Consider the following 18,342-nt stretch of genomic DNA (forward strand, 5'->3'; position numbering starts at 1 on the left):
CACCAATCATAGACAAGCATACTTTTGCTTGAACTTCATTGGTTCAGCGTTACTTCCTAAAAAGTTATAAATAGTGGACAACATTTATTTCTCGTTCAGTTCAACATCTCGACACCTGTTGGCAGTTTGCTATATGTTATTATACGAATTTGTTTTATCCTTTTATTTATAGCTACATCAATCATATTATTACTTGTACAAATTATTATTATATATCAAATGCTAGAATCAAGAGAAAATTAGAATTAATCGAAATCGAAAAAATAAATGCTCAACTATTTTAATAACAGACGTGCATTTGTTTGAATCTCATAAGTTTAGTGTTACTTCTTTATATTGATGTAGGTTATAAATTAGGTTAAAAATGATGTGATGTAGGTTAAAAATATTTGATATTTGTTTCTTGTTTAATACAACACCTAAGAAATGACAAAGACTGTATGTTGCTATATATAATATGTTTTATCCTTTTATTTAACTACGTCAATCACATTATTTATACAAATTATTATTACATATCAAATGCTGGAATCGATAAAAATTGGAACAGATCGAAAAAATAAATGCACATTTGTTCCAATGACAGACATGCATTTGTTTAAGTTTAAATTGTTTAGTTTGCTTTATAATGTTAATATAGGTTATAAATATTCGGCAACATTTATATCTCGTTCAGTTCAATATCTATCGATATCTCAAAGATTTTTGCTGTATTTTATATAAATACTTGTTTCATTCTTCTATTGATAGAGGTATCAATTACATTATTATTTATATAAATTATTAATATATAACAAAATACAAGAAACGGAAGATAATTCGAATAGATCGAATTTAATAAAAAAGGTGTACCATTGCACCAATCATAGACAAGCATACTTTTGCTTGAACTTCATTGGTTCAGCCGTACTTCCTAAAAAGTTATAAATAGGGGACAACATTTATTTCTCGTTCAGTTCAACATCTCGACACCTGTTGGCAGTTTGCTATATGTTATTATACGAATTTGTTTTATCCTTTTATTTATAGCTACGTCAATCATATTATTACTTGTACAAATTATTATTATATATCAAATGCTAGAATCAAGAGAAAATTAGAATTAATCGAAATCGAAAAAATAAATGCTCAACTATTTTAATAACAGACGTGCATTTGTTTGAATCTCATAAGTTTAGTGTTACTTCTTTATATTGATGTAGGTTATAAATTAGGTTAAAAATGATGTGATGTAGGTTAAAAATATTTGATATTTGTTTCTTGTTTAATACAACACCTAAGAAATGACAAAGACTATATGTTGCTATATATAATATGTTTTATCCTTTTATTTAACTACGTCAATCACATTATTTATACAAATTATTATTACATATCAAATGCTGGAATCGATAAAAATTGGAACAGATCGAAAAAATAAATGCACATTTGTTCCAATGACAGACATGCATTTGTTTAAGTTTAAATTGTTTAGTTTGCTTTATAATGTTAATATAGGTTATAAATATTCGGCAACATTTATATCTCGTTCAGTTCAATATCTATCGATATCTCAAAGATTTTTGCTGTATTTTATATAAATACTTGTTTCATTCTTCTATTGATAGATGTATCAATTACATTATTATTTATATAAATTATTAATATATAACAAAATACAAGAAACGGAAGATAATTCGAATAGATCGAATTTAATAAAAAAGGTGTACCATTGCACCAATCATAGACAAGCATACTTTTGCTTGAACTTCATTGGTTCAGCGTTACTTCCTAAAAAGTTATAAATAGGGGACAACATTTATTTCTCGTTCAGTTCAACATCTCGACACCTGTTGGCAGTTTGCTATATGTTATTATACGAATTTGTTTTATCCTTTTATTTATAGCTACGTCAATCATATTATTACTTGTACAAATTATTATTATATATCAAATGCTAGAATCAAGAGAAAATTAGAATTAATCGAAATCGAAAAAATAAATGCTCAACTATTTTAATAACAGACGTGCATTTGTTTGAATCTCATAAGTTTAGTGTTACTTCTTTATATTGATGTAGGTTATAAATTAGGTTAAAAATGATGTGATGTAGGTTAAAAATATTTGATATTTGTTTCTTGTTTAATACAACACCTAAGAAATGACAAAGACTGTATGTTGCTATATATAATATGTTTTATCCTTTTATTTAACTACGTCAATCACATTATTTATACAAATTATTATTACATATCAAATGCTGGAATCGATAAAAATTGGAACATATCGAAAAAATAAATGCACATTTGTTCCAATGACAGACATGCATTTGTTTAAGTTTAAATTGTTTAGTTTGCTTTATAATGTTAATATAGGTTATAAATATTCGGCAACATTTATATCTCGTTCAGTTCAATATCTATCGATATCTCAAAGATTTTTGCTGTATTTTATATAAATACTTGTTTCATTCTTCTATTGATAGAGGTATCAATTACATTATTATTTATATAAATTATTAATATATAACAAAATACAAGAAACGGAAGATAATTCGAATAGATCGAATTTAATAAAATAGGTGTACCATTGCACCAATCATAGACAAGCATACTTTTGCTTGAACTTCATTGTTATGCAAATATATTATTTTAAATTTGTTTTATCGTTTTATTGTTTTATTTATAGCTACGTCAATCGTGCTATTATTTGTACAAATTATTATTATATATCAAATGCTCTAGTCAATAAACAATTGGAACACATCGAAAAAATAAATGCACATTTGCTACAATGACAGATATGCATTTGTTTAAGTTTATATATATTAGTGTTGCTTTCTAATGTTAATATAGCTTATAAATATTCGCCAACATTTATATTTCGTTCAGTTCAATATCTATCAATATTTAAAAGATGATAAAGATTTTTGCTATATTTTATATAAATACTTGTTTTATCCTTTTATTGATAGATATATTAATTACATTGTTATTTGTATAAATTATTATTGCGTAGCAAAATGCAAAAAAACGGAAGATAATTCGAATAGATCGAAGTTAACAAAAATAGGTGCACCATTCCACCAATCACAAGCAAGCATACTTTTGCTTGAACTTCATTGGTTCAGCGTTACTTCCTAAAAAGTTATAAATAGTGGACAACATTTATTTCTCGTTCAGTTCAACATCTCGGCACCTAAGAATCGGTAGTGGTTGTTCCTATGTGAATATTTGTTTTATTCTTTTATTTATAGTTACGACAATCATATTATTACTTATACAATTTATTATTATATATTAAGTGTTAGAATCAGTAGATTTTAGTATCAGTAATTTGGACCTATCGAATTTAAGAAGAATAACTACATGACATTGACAGGTATGTTAATTTATAAATCTATAATATATTTTTATTTTATATACATGGTTTAATGATTTTTTTAATATTTTACTATTTATTTTTTATTTCTTTATTTCTTTATTTTAATATTATAATATAAAATATAATTATTTTTTGAGTAATAATTATTAAAAGAGAAATTGAATGTTTGAAAATTGATAATTGTATCGAAAGTGAAATATTAAAAAATCTTCAAAAATATAATTATAATTTTAAATTATTTTAATCTTGCTGTTAAATTAAAATTATTAAAATCATTAATTCAATTAAATTATCATTTACATTATTAATAGAATTGATAGAATATAAAAAAATCATATAATTTAATGAAATAATAATAAATAAAATTAAAATTTGATTTATTTCTACATATTTATTATATTTATATATAATTTACTTGCCTATTGTAATTTGTAATTACAGAATTAAATTTGTGATTATAATCTTATTTATGGTAGATCGGTAATGTTGGAAATGATTCTAGTAAAAGATTCTTAAGACTTTTACAATATGAAATCTATATTTTATTTGTATTAAAATAATATGAAAGATTTATCTGTAATAAAATAGCGTATTTATAATTTTATCCATATATAATGTCGATAATTTTTTTCTTAAATAATGGGAGGGTTTTTTAATCATCGTTATCTATTTCCCGCCAATTCGCAATCTCGTGGTAGCATGCGAGCTCTCGCGGTCATATTCAGTATTAAACTAAGTAGTATTCGAAGAATAAGTTGAAAATTTTTATCTTATTATTATTTATAATAATTAATATTTCATTATCGCATCTTAATTTTTGGTATATCAATAAAAAATCAATTGCATATTGTATAGAAGTATTAAAAATCATTCTTCGATTTCAAACTATATCAAAATATAATATTCATCGATTTTTAAAATCTTACAATTTTCTATTGTTTTATATTTAGGATAATCTGATAGAATATACCTAAATACGATTAGAAACTATTAATACACACAATACACTATTAGTATCTGAATTTATAAATTAATAATATCTTCGATATTGTAATATTAAAATCACATAGTAAATATAATTATTTTATGCTATTGAAGAAGATTTATTTCTAAAAAGTTAATTCCACTGTCTGAGATTTATATCGTATTTATCGTATATACATATAGTAAGAAAATTATTGAATATCGATCACTAATAAATACTTACTCTTCACGTTTGTCCTTTCTACCCCTCTACGTGACGCATCACAGAATAAACTGAAACCTGGCTTACATTACGAGCAGGTGAAGGCGCCGGTGTCAGTAAACCTCCGGTCGTCTTAAAGAGCGGATCGCGTCAACGAATGTCTCTTCCTTCACGAAACTTAAGTGAACGAAAGTTGTGATAGTTCTGTTTCATTCCAACAATGAAAATTAATTTTTATCTACATCGTGTTAGTTCGTGAATGAATTTTATTTCATGTGCCTTTTGAATTATGCATCAGGAAAGTTGAGCACGTGTGATTCAGAGGAAATTCAGGTAACATCTTTGCATTGTGTTTTTTGATTTTTTCCGATATTGTGGAATAGTCAAACGAATCATTGAAATTTAAAATTAGATATTGCTTGATTATCCGTGTATAAGTGTTTCTTAGAAATTAGAATTTAGAAACTGGATTTTGTATCTAAGAAATAACGGTGTGTTTAAGGATCGGTCGAGATCTTATCGAAGATAACTTCATACATGCAAACATAGGATTAATGTTTTTTATTTTTTAAATATTTCCCAACGATGACGAAGGATCTCGTTTGAACTTCCTTGCTCTATCTCTTTAAAGAAACGTTGGTTCTGGATCTCCCTGATTCTGACGATCTCTCCAATGTATTTTCGTTCATGAAAAAAAACTTAACGAGCAATTTCATTTACACACGATCGCAAAAAATGAACACGCAACGTCACTATGAATCAGGACAAGTAGCTTTTACACACATATGCACATGTGACGAGAAGCTTGTGCTAATAAATCAGCGGAAGAGAATGCGTCTATGTTCATTGCAAAAAAAAAAAAAGAAAAAACGGCGATCGTTAGTTTTGTGCCAATTATGGCAATTATAAAATACCGTGTTTTTTTTTCTTAATGCAAAATCACTCGGCACGTTTTCTCGGCGAATGATTACATTGACGTTATTATTCCCCTGTTTGTTGCATACACAACAGTGGAATACACTGGAATACTATTGTTCTCTTCAATGAAAACCCTTGCACGGTGGAACGAGTTTTATTCAGAAGAAAACAAGCCGTGGAATCAGGACTATTATTCTTCCACGATCTATTCGCGATGAATAATAATTATGAAATATTTCGTGGGATAAAGAAACTTGGTCGAATCGACAAAGGAGAATTATTAGCCTTAAGTGAACGAAGTCTTAAGCGTGGTTAAATTTTCTACATCGATTCAATTAACACTGTCATACCATCTTCCTGGTAACTACTTTCTTTGTTTTGTACACATTGGTGACTAAATAACTCGGTGAACTAGTATTGCGTAACTGCATGAGCGTACACACGTAGAAGTCGTGCGAATCAGTAACGCGAACTCGAATAATTATTTATGTTTGAAGAAATTAATGATAGAAGCAATCGAATTTCATAAATAACAAGAATTTCTTACGTTTTTCTTGCTACTACGACTAAAAAAAATATCCCGTTTCGATAGTCATTATTAATCATACAACGAAATTTTCGCGTGGGTCGATGTTGATTCGTGTCAGAGACATTTCACGACGTATCAACTGATTCTATCACGATAGTTTCGATTCGTCGAAAACTAGGCGAGAAAGAAAAAATATATATTTTAAATAGTAACAATATATTCTGCAGTCTGAAAGCGACGTAAAATGTTTATAATACACGTGTACGGTTCATCCTCTTTTCCACATGGAATAAAATCACCGATAATGGAAATGACTATCATTCCGGGTTTAAATAAATTAGCCATTCGATCCATCCATGGACGTAACATAACGGTGCTTCGATTTCGTGCTCATAGATTCTACATTTCAGCGTAATGATTTTATTGGTCGGCATACGCACCAATTTACGTAAATACGCACTGTCTACTTTTTCTTCTCCTTCTCCTTCTCCTCATGCAGCTGTTATCCGTTTCACATTGCACGAGGATTCTTTTGACGATGACTCGTTAAACGTAACTTATAACTCGATACCAACTTACGACATACCGAGCAATTTAATGTCCTCTGATGCTAATAAACCAATTCCACGGCCTGGTTACCTAGCCAATCATAAGACGTACAGTTTCGATCAAGTCATTTCGTCTAACAGAACGATTGATTACAACGAGATCTGTAGGAGCAAGCAGAATTATCCCGGAAACAACTTGGAAAAAAACAATCATAAGTTTCTTTGAATCGATTCTATCATTTATGAAAAAACGATAGAGATATATTCACATAGTCATTAGTACATGTATAACCTATTAGGCTGAGATTGCAAATTCTTATTTTCCCATCGATGAATGAATATTAATCGTCTATCTTTATAATTAAAATTAGAAAATTCGAAGATAACCATCATATCGATTAATCGTAGAAAGTAATAACGATGCTATCTTATTTACAGACAAACGATATTGCGATAACTGATATCTTTATAATACAGAATGAAATTGGAATACGAATATTGAATTTTTTAATATACATTCTTTTAACGTTATCAAAGATTGAAAGTACTAAAAACTTTTATTCCTTGGATCATAAGGAACAGGTATACTAATATACTCTTCACGTTACTCGATGGTATAATAAGTAGAAGATAAACGAATAACGCATATTTTGGAAACATCGGATTGTTTTCCTGAGAACTTCCGTTAGATCGTACATGTTAATGTATTAACGAAGAAACACGATTCTTTTACCACATAGGAGAGAATAAATTGCTCGTTAATTTCTACCAACGTTACTCGAAGCGAAACGAATTGCGATATTCTTCCAATTTAATGCGAACGATAAGTCAAATTCGAAACACGTTTTACTTTCAATAATAAATATTTATATGCGGTTGCATCGATTAAATTTCTACTGTATTAATAACTGTACACGTATATCTGCGGAATTACGGATAAAAAAAGTTTTACGAGGACTGAGGTTCGGAACAAAAGTTCGATGTCGGATACGATGAACTTTAACTCAACTCGACTAAACAAGTTTCGCTAAAAACGATGATAAAAAAAAAAAAAAAAAAAAATGAGAGAAAGAAATTACTCTATTAAAGCAATATGCAATCGAGATCTAAGAATGTAAATTATTGAAGTGGAGTTAATGAACATGCATGAGTTATATTTATAATAATAATCCGGATATGAAATAACGGGTGTAACGATGATAAATTTCTATACATGATTCCAGAGCGATAGATTACAATCAATTTGTGGGGTACTTGAACTTCACGCACTCGCACGCCTGTTAATTTCTTAGTGTAATTAAAACGAGAGAAACCAGGCAGGAATTTTTGTTTTTATATTTAATCTCGCAACTTTCAAAGTCGCGCTCGTTCATATTGTAACTTCTCGCATTTAACGATCAATGCGACCGATGCAACGGAATAATATTATATTTCCGTTTCTTAAACGGACCGGTTCAGATTAATACATAGTTCCCTCGCATTCCATTACTTGGAAAGTAGTTCAGGGACATCTCATCGATATTGGACGTGTTTCAACTCGTATTTAATTCTCTAACGTTTAACGATCCGAGACGATATCATGATTCGATGCATCGATCACTTTCCCGTAACGTGTGTCAAAAAATTAAATGGTTAGAAACTAATATAATACGCACGCACGCGATGCGCAAACACGTCGATCGTCCAGTTGAAAGATCGTTGGAGCAATAAAAACTAAAAATTAAGATATATAGACCGTGACGATTGGAGAAGCCGGCCGACACGCGACAATTTCTTTCTCTATTCTCCGCCATGGCTGCGTAAAAATTTCACCGTGGTTACTTCTTCTCCCGAAGAAAGTTAATAAGAAAGTTTCCTCCCCGTTAATTGCCGGGACAAACGCATTTGCCTCGGTTTTTAAACGCAGTCGAATCATTTGAATGGGATCATTTTCGTAGAAGCCGTTTTTAGCCGTTAACTTAGGAGCGATGAATGATCGTCCGGGAAAATTACTGAAATCGTAAATCGATCTGTCCGGAAAATGGTAATCGGTAACGTTTTGCCGCATGTAATCAGTTGACGTGATAAATTGGCGAGATATTTATTATCGTGAAAGCGCGTGCAACGCGCCTCTCATTGATCCAACGTGCTACACTTCTTTTTCCTCTTCCTCTTCTTGTCGGTGCACGTAGTATTTTTCTTTTCTCTCTCTTTTTTTCTTTTTTCCTTTACCAGTAGCAACAAGCTGATGCATCTGCAACAGGTTCCCAGATGATCTAAAGGTTAAAAATACAGAAGATACGGTAACCATAAATTAGTCGATTGACTGAAAGAAATGTGAGAAACGAAGCGACTTACGCATAAACTTTCCTGGTACGGATATAATACAACGATACCACTATTATCGTCGTCATCGCCGTAATCATTATCGTTATTATCATCCGTTAATTACCTGCGTCCAATTACCTGCCGCATCTTAACATTTTTTCTCTCTCACCTAGGAACGCTTATTTTCGATTCCATTCACCGTTACCGTTTCAAGCTAGAGACCGCGTTAATACATTATTAAACACACACAAGAACCATTTATATTTCCGTGTTTTCATACACATGGTGAAAAATCAAGGAGAAACAGGGACACATTCGCATCGGATTAATTAGAAGAAAGTCGCGTACGAAATCAACTTTCCATCGCAACGTCTGTCCATCAACTGGAAATATTTAATTAAATAGAATTATTTTAACGACTCGTATATACTATGTAGATCTTCTCGGATGAAACTAGTCTCGCGATGTTTGAGTGACACGTGTTTGCTCAACTGATTCATTATCCGTATGGTTAAGCATTTTCTTTGTTGATACGTTAAACAATCTTCCATTCAAGCGATTCGAAAAGCCACGAAGATAAAAATATCGAATGAAAAAGTGATCACGGATATAAAAGATCTTGGCTTTGATTTCCAATTATTCTCTGTCTAACTATTTTTCGATACGACGCGAAAATGGAGCGTGTAATAGGTGTGAATGTTAAATAAAAAGCGTCGTATATATGTTGTTGCAGGTTGAGCGAATATCTCGTTCTTGTTGCGATCGATAGAGGGCCGATCCATACCGTGGATCATGGTTTTTACGAGGTCTTATTTATCCATCGGCTTCCGGAAACGTCTGAGAGGTTTTTCAAGGCGAAACGCAAGAAGCAGACGATCGGTTTGCAGTAAGAGAGCAAACGGTCTGCGGACGGTCCATTAAATCGAACGATCGGGAACGAGATAATCATTCGTTCACGTTTACTTTCCGCTACGATCGATTCATTGTAAAAGCTATTGCGTAACAATGACAACCGTTTTTTGGCTGTCTTTTGTCGTTTTTTCGAATTCCAAATTTGGCACTTTTTCTTAATGAAAAATCACGCATTAGATGAAAATAGATGGTTTTTCAAACTGAAATTCAAAATACGAACGAAATCGATAGATCTGATTACACGAACCGTTTTAATGTTTTAACGAGTTTAATATTATATTATCCGTAAGAAATGGAATACTATCCCAATCGCGGATGATTATTTTGATTGGTCCAGGTTGAAATAGCTCCTCGATTAATCCTTCTCGAAAAGATCCCACGGAATACTTGTAAATCGCAGATAAATCACGAGACCACCATTGGATACGATCACGACGCCTCTGTGTCGTTTCCTAGTGGTCCGTGTAAACACATCACGTGGTTAAAAGCACGTGTAGCAATGCCGTGGCCCTCGTGTTGCATAGGGAATGAGGCTGGCGTGGCTGAATTTCAACCGATCGAACGTGAATTTCTGCGAGCGCGCACGACTTCCTCTCGCGCATTCCATGCCCGTTACACACGGCGACTCGGCATTCCAGCCACGGAGTTCCTAAAGCCTCGTTCACAGCGCACCAACTTGGCGGCTGTATGCACCGACGGTGTAACCGTGACTTCGCGTTCCTTTGTCTGTTGGCCAGAACAAAAAAAGATATACACTCGTGCCGGCGGAAGTGTCGATTTTGTACGCGAAATCGTTTTCCCTTGTCCCAAGGAAACGTTCTCACGACCCGCTGTGATTCGTTACGCCACGACAATCCCAGTCGTTCTCAGTCCACGTTCTCGCTTTTACATCGAGAACCGACGAATTTTCCCCGTGCTTTGAACCCCGGTTCATAAAATTTATACTCGTTGACCGCCGATGCATCGTTGCAAAATTTATACTTTCGACGTTGAATTCGTATAATCATTTTCGTATAAGATGCGGAATCGTTGGGATTTATCGTCATCCCACTATCATCTCGCCATACTCCTCCGTGCAATCGTGTCATTAGAAACATAAACCTGCCGAATTGCAAAGTATCATCGGTGCAAAATTACAACCACGTCGCGTTTCCCATCCCGAGCTCGAGTTAAAAATAACAAAAATGATAACGGGGAGCATCCGGCTGGATCGTTGTATCGTTTTATATCCATCCATGTTTCCGCTGTGCGGAAAGTCAAGGACCCGTTTAAAATTTTCAACGATCCTTTCTCGGATTTCTTCCGATGCGACCGAGTGTAATCGTGCAAGAAGCGCGAACATGGACGACAGGTCTTCGTTGGGAGTAAACGCGCGCCGTTGCAAAACGCGAGGAATCGAAGCACGTAACGGTGCAACGAGATTGAGGTAGCGCTTTATATGGTCCTGTAAATTAGATTTCTGTTGGCCCCCTCCTTCGTTGCCAAACATCATTCCGGATTCTCGAGCTCTTTTTCTCTCTCTCTCTCTCTTTCTCTCTCTTTCCCACTGTCATCTCGTTTTCGATCGTTTCCGTCCTCGACGGCACACCGGTGCACGTGTGTCCGCGTTAAAGATACAGTTATGCACTTCACGAAGGAGAGAGGGATGTAACTCAGACAGACTCAGAAGGATCCGTTTTATAACTAGAGATTCATAACGGCACACGATCTCACAATGGACACTAGCTGGCAGCAACCAACGACGGGACCAATGCCTCTGTCCGATGGAATCGATGTCTTTCACGAACCACCGGTTTCTTCACCGTTCTACCCATATCGTAGAAACAATGGCACGCGACAGGATCGAGTTATTCTTTCCTCAGTGTTTTTTTGGCGAAAAAGGGACTTTTTGTTCGAATTTTTTTTTTTTTTTTTGAAATATAAATTTTTGTTTAACAGACAAGATGTATATAGAACGTAGAGAAGCAAAACATCGCGTTCCTTGTTCTCGATCTCGTTTATCGTTTCGACTAGATTACCGAGCATTGTATAAAATCGAAAGCATCTCCGGATAGACGCGGATAGGCGAGAGGACGCGTGTGCGTATCTAAACCTGGTAGCGGGAAACGTGTATTTCAGACCGGTTTCTTGGAAATCGACGCAAAATATACGTGAGGATGTTCAATGGATATTGAAAGAATTCATCGTTGACCGCGTAAGTGAGAATTTAAGTAGCGAGTACAATTGATAAGAGTGAAATGAATCGTGGAACGAGACGATACGTACGTATGTATTGGACGGTACGGTAACATTCGATCGTATAAATAATTAATGAACGATGAATAATTAATAGCATCGTCGAATAAATATCTACCGCACGTTTAGCTTCGAACAAATTCGAGGGAAATTCGTTACGATACAGGTCGTAAAGAAAATTTATCGGAGAAACGATTGAAAATACGATACACGGCGATAACGATATATTAATAATAGGCGTCGTGTCGATGAAATGGAATTTAATTGACGTTAATGAGCGTTACGCAATACGAAAATGATACGAAACGCACACATAAATGGGAAAAACACGGTGGTTATTTCGTTTAGAGGCGTATTTATTATTTCCTTCTTAGGCGGAGCATTCGCAAGGAGGAGGATGAGCGCGACAGTTGGCTCGTCACAAAAGTAAAACGACCACTTCCCCTTTCCGAGCTGCAACTTGCCTTGCAAATCGTGCCAGCATAAAACGAAGCGTCGTTTCGAGCGGTGGGGAAAAAATAATTATCCAGCGGTGTCTTTTTGTGGAAAACGGAGAAGCCTTCCGTTAGAAACCGCCGTGAAACGCGATCGGAGACACACGACATGATAGAAAGCACTAGTTTCGCGCATCTTAATGGGTTAATAACGATAATCCCAGGATTCGGACCATCCTCCTTGATCGACGATATTCTTTCGTAAAAATGGTAACGCCTTCCGCTTGGCGATCCCGGTGAAAAGCATTTCGACCCCTCGGCTAGAAAGTGTTTGTGTTCGTGTGGAAAGAAGCGACGATCAATGGGCGTATCTCGTCTCTTGCTCGAGCATTAATGACTTCAATTTCCTGTGGATACAGCGGCTAGCATCGAGAGACGAATCATTCGTGTCGAGGACGGATTACAGCGTGCATTAGCGCTGGGAAAACGAAGGAAAACCAAGTCTCTTGGTAGCTACCGAACAGAGGTTCCACTCGTATACGGATATTATCGGATGGTATAGAAACAATTCTTTGCGACAGTTCGACGAACGTTCTATTTAAAATTTCCGACTGTATCGTGGCTAAGAATCGATTTAATCGGTACCAGTAACCGACCCTACTACTGGATACAATTCATTCAAATGTTATTCAGCTTTTTGCGCGTGACTGAGATTAAAACGCAGACACGAGCAAAGAGCGTTGTATAATATTCGACCGATCAAGATCTCACCGTGATCGAATCACCATTGTAAATCAAGTCTTGGACGATACTCGGGCTTTCCTCGAAGCTGATTTTTGTCCGAACCTTTTGCAGAGAAACGTTCGAACAAGTTTTATTTTCTTACCGAAATTATCAGTTCTTTAATTTTTAATTTAAACAAGTAAACGGTAAACGCGCTTTGTCGGCAATCGTAAGTGAGACACGATTATTCGCACGCTTTTACCGCCTTTATGATTCATAGCACACGTTAAATTCGTAACCACGAATGGGACACACCCAAGACTCTATATCCAACCTGCAATCACCAGGCTATATCTGTTTGCAAATCTTTGCAAATACCGAAGATACAATCCTCTCATTTGGAATTTCTTTCGATAGTTGAATGATCGTTAAATCAATGATAACTGAGAGTCAAGGTGGATGGTCATCGCGTGTTTAGGGTTAACGAACCAGAAATATTTAAAAGCAGGCACGGCAGGCATTTTTTGAATGCATAATTTATCGCGACGAGGAGAGCGTTTACGCGGATTCATCGTTGACTCGTCGATATTACCGTATGTAAAAAATCGAGTTAGCACTCTTCTCTGTGTTTAGACTATCCACGGGCTGGCCTTAACCGAGTAGTAATTCTTCTCGTGTCTCTGTTCCTCCTAGACGAACAACGTATCATTTCGCGTTGCACAGACTCTCTCGCTCGTCATGTTTAATGCGATAACAACTAACAATCAGCCGAGTCTACGCACGCGCGTATGAAAATCACCGGCAAGGAAAGTGTTACCTTTGCTCGGTCCGACTGCAATTGTGCCTCGAGTGTCGGAATTTTCTTCTCGAATTGCCTTCCTTTGGGTTTCGGGGAGGAAAAAAAAAAAAAAAAAGAGAAAATGTGCATGGAACGAATACTACTAGATATTAGAAGCGGGAGAAATTTTGGAAAGCGAGAAATCCATTTCTTTTTAATTTCAGTTTTACGAACTGTGACTATCCGTTCAATGGGTGCAACAGCGATTCATGAATCTGGAACGTAAAAAGTTAGTCTCGATATCCAATAACATTCAGATAATTTTACTAATTATATACACTTTCGATTCTATCCACTGGTATATAATCTCCTCTATATCTAATCGTAGTTTTACTTAGAAAAAAAAAAAAAAAAAAAGGAAGAAGATGAATGAAAAAGAAGAAAACGAAAGTATTCGCGTTGAAATCGTGCTACTTTTCCTCGTTGGAAATGGAATTTTTCTTGGTTATCCCCGAGGAGGTCCCGATTGCTTATAATCGTCAACTATGTGTTTACGGCCGTCATTTTCAGTTGGCCGAGCGATCATTTACCGGACGATATTCAAATAATCTCGATCGTTGCTCGCTCGAGCGAGTCGAAGCCAACGAGATGACCGGCGAGATCCAATCTCACATTTATTATCCTGGACCGCGGCGGTGGTTGCGGTAGCTTTGCATCTCCCTCTTTCTTTTCCACCCGTCGCTCTTTATTTCCTTCCCTTTCCTTCCTTTCCTTTTTTTTTTCTCTCCCTCTCGATTCTTCACCCGTATCCCGACTACGGTAGCGACTCGTCGAATACCGTAATCAATACGCATGTTCGTGAATAGCCATCCTTCAGGAGACTGTTGCACGATGATCCTGGAATATCCTTGAATTCATCTTGGATCGAAACATTTTTCCTCCCGAGAATCTTTCTTTCGTCACGCGTGACGAGACCAGCCATCGAAAAACTCGAAGCTAGCAAATTATTGGCAATAAATATTTTATTAAGACGCGCAACAGCTCTCTCTCTCTCTCTCTCTCTCTCTCTCTCTCTCTCTCTCTCTCTCTCTCTCTCTCTCTCTCTCTCTCTCTCTCTCTCTCTGTTTGAAATATCGATTGGATATTGAAATCGGGTTTATTCTTTTGGAATGTTATCGTATGGAATTTGAATTATTACGTTTTAGAGAGTACGTTCGATCCGTGAGTCGAGATTGTTTTATTTTCGAAAAGAAGAAGAATTTATATAGAAAGTGGAAATTGCACTAGTTGCGGACGTGCAAGTTGCGATAGCTGCTCGTGAGATCTAAATTTGCAGATAGCGATGCATAAAAATGGCGAACAATTACCAGAATTGCAGCGCGAGTATTATATCGTGACCAGAAGAAGAAAAAATTGTTGGGTTAATCGTAGATTAGCCTTTTATGCCAAAGAGAGTTGCTGGCGGGCTAATTATCATCGGGTAAGGATCTCTTGGTTCTTTTCTTGCTATTCCACTAGGCGAACACTTCTACGCACTATTTTGGTATCTCGGGGGAACGCAACTCCCTAGTTGTATTTACAGTTTACTTAATTCCACCAATTACCTTGTTCCGTGGAACGAACCTTTCGTCTGTTTCCCGATGGAAAAGTCTCACGTGCCCTCCACACGATTCCTCCACTTGCGTTACGATTTCTTTTAAACTAGTCTTCGAGCCTTAGACTAGGTAATTAGCCATATTCTTTCTCGGTTTTCACATTTCTGTGAAATTATTCTTCGGAATCGATTTCTGTTCACGGTTAAAAGCATCATGAAAAGTATGGTTCGCGCGTCAATCACGATTTAAAAACTTGAAACACTGGATCGAAAGAACAATATCGAAATCGATCTGAAACGTTTAAACGACGTTTCAACGACGTGACTACGACAGAAACAAATCTTTAGATATTTCGACACATCTTAACCGGTTATTAACACCGCATTAGCATCGAATGGAGCCCGTTAATTGGCTACGAATTGCCTCTCACGAACATTGTACACGATGGAATAAAAAGGGAATAAAAAAGGAAGTAGGAAGAAGGTGTGTTACGCAAGAAGATAGTCAATTTTACGAAAGTCAAAGCGCCTCTGTAAATAAGCAAAGTTTTTCCATCGGATGAAGTCGGGAATGCGAATTGACTTCTTTCTCAGGTGGTTCAGGTATGGAAGATCGACTATACACTTCCGGGCATCGGTTAGCATTCCACCGTTTGGATGGAGAACCGAGCGGAGGAGCGACGATGGAAAAATCTTACCTGGATTCTCGTGTAGTCCGCTAATGGTCGTCAAGATCGACGATCCGAAGTCTCGATCGACGTGATTTTTCCGGAGGATTCGAAGCGGATAAAGGTAACCGCATCGAGTCGTGGCGCCTCTTTGCCCGATCGCGATTCTCTTCCACCGTCGACCCTCCTCTCTCTCTCTCTCTCTTCCTCCCTCTTCCTGGCTCGAGATAACCGATACCTCGAGCAAACAGCCGACGGGAAGCATTACGAGTACCGTGATGCTTACAATGTGCTCTCCTCTATGGATTCAACTGTACTTCCCCAGTTCGTGCGACCTTCGTCGTAATAGCTGTGGAGAGCACAACCACCATACGTTCATAGATTTCATTTTACCGAGTAATTTCAAGCAACAATCCTTTGTCTTTTCTCCTCGCGAGAGAAAATATCGTCGTGTTTGAGTATACCGGCGGAGAAAAAAAGGGGAATTTCGGTCAAGTTGCGTCGAATTCTTCCGAAATAAAGAGGAACGAAACGAACGGATGGAAAGACTGAGAGTTTTAACCACACGAATAAAATCGACGAAACGCGTATTATCATCGTAAAGACGGGACGGTGACGCGTAGCTCACGGAACAGCAGAAATTCCACGTTCTCGCATATTCCGCTAATAGCCTGGAGGAAGATCAGCGACGCGGGATCGACGATCGGTGAATTTTTCGCGGCACAAATCGACGGCAAAGCCTACGAGGACACCGGCTTGGACGAGTCATGGCGCCTGTTCGAGCATTGCATTACCTATTCACGGGCGAAACGTGAGCTCTCGTACGGTGCACGCGACTATCCACACAGCGAAATAGGCATAGCGTTTTCACAATAACCGACCGATCTTGCTCGGTTTGCAATTTTCGAGGAATTAAAATGCTAGGAATTCTCGCTGGAAGAAAATTGCGATCAACGTTTTAAACCAGTCACCGGGAACCTCTCGTTCCTCGGACCTTTTTTATTTTACCGATTCTGTCGTTAAAAGGGTTAGCAAGATACAAAATTGCGAAGCTCGATGTACAAATCGAGCTGCATCACCGTTTTTCGATCGCCCGATTTTTACTGTTAGCTCGAAAAAAGAACGTATATCGACGTATATCGATGATTCGATCGCAAAGATACGATTCGAACTCTCGAGATTCGATATCGTCATTGGAAGACACTGTGTTGAGAATGATTCTGGTTCAAATTAATCGAGTTCAAAAGTTGAAAGAACCTCACAAAGTTTTCGAGTCTCGAAGTAAAAAATATCCCTATTCGAAATTCAGCTACAGTTATTCCGACACGATTTCCAAGCCGTGTTCCAGAAACACGGTCTCCTGTATCGATCGATAATAGTCGTACGAACTTGGCCCTGTTCACGTTCCTCGCGTCGAATCCTCTCGATTCCTCGTCATCTACTTTCTCCAATTTTCCACCTAGCCAACCTCTCCCCCGAGAATGAATGCTTAGGCGGTGGAATTCCTTGGTGACTGCGTAGCAAGCGCGCGGCGTACGCGCGAGTAAGCGTGCAAAAGTGCGTGCGTATGCGTGTGACTAACCACTCGCGCGCGGGTCAATGCCTCGGCTGTCCTCCTCGGCTAACTATCTACCTACTCCCGTGGCTACCTTCGCTACTACGTTATGCTCGTACCAGCCAAGCTCAAGATCGGCGAGCTGACGAGCACGCGTTCGCTCCGTGTGCTGACGTTTCCGCGAGGCGGCCCCCTTTGACACGCGAGGGCCGTGACCGTAGCGGGGGGGCCCGGTGAAACAACGTTTTTCAAGATTAATGATGATGACCTCGGTCGGATTCGATCCGCCGCCATTCGTTGACAGCGCAAATCAAATCTACGATTCGTTGAGCCGACAGTTGTGCGGCAGCAGAATTTTTATCGCGTTCGCCTCTTCTTCCGCGCGAAATAATTTTTCGATTCTAGGCAGAGAACGATATCGACGCGTCTGATCGAAATCTGGAAAGGCTGTACGGAGAGAGAGATGTATTAAGTGGTTCGAAGGAGTGGAGGATAAGTTGAGATCATTTGAAAGATTTCAAAGATTCATAGGACTATATTAGAGACGTTTAACGGAGGAGATTAGATCGGTGGATTAGATCGAGACACTGGT

The 18,342-nt window shown here is 36.8% G+C and overlaps 1 protein-coding gene across 6 annotated transcripts in view; it reads left to right on the top strand.

Moving 5' to 3' along the window:
• The window catches only part of mwh (multiple wing hairs), a 49,803-nt gene that overhangs the window by 12,237 nt on the left and 19,224 nt on the right, over nt 1-18,342 (top strand). The window contains exon 1 of one of the 6 annotated variants that reach the window (XM_086908587.1): nt 3,228-3,360. The exons of 2 other annotated variants lie outside the window; for them this stretch is intronic. Coding sequence is in view for 2 of the 4 variants with exons in the window: in XM_086908589.1 (XP_086764715.1) it covers nt 4,823-4,882 (60 nt within the window). In the remaining 2 variants the exon portion in view is untranslated. Of the gene's footprint in view, nt 1-3,227; nt 3,361-4,652; nt 4,883-13,300; nt 14,223-18,342 lie in introns of those variants that run through there. 3 more of the 6 variants (XM_086908586.1, XM_086908589.1, XM_086908585.1) reach the window with 3 other exon arrangements.

The sequence above is a fragment of the Apis florea genome, unplaced genomic scaffold (assembly GCF_048593485.1).
Source record: "Apis florea isolate Af1SG1 unplaced genomic scaffold, ASM4859348v1 contig_3081_pilon, whole genome shotgun sequence".
NCBI classification, from domain to species: domain Eukaryota; kingdom Metazoa; phylum Arthropoda; class Insecta; order Hymenoptera; family Apidae; genus Apis; species Apis florea.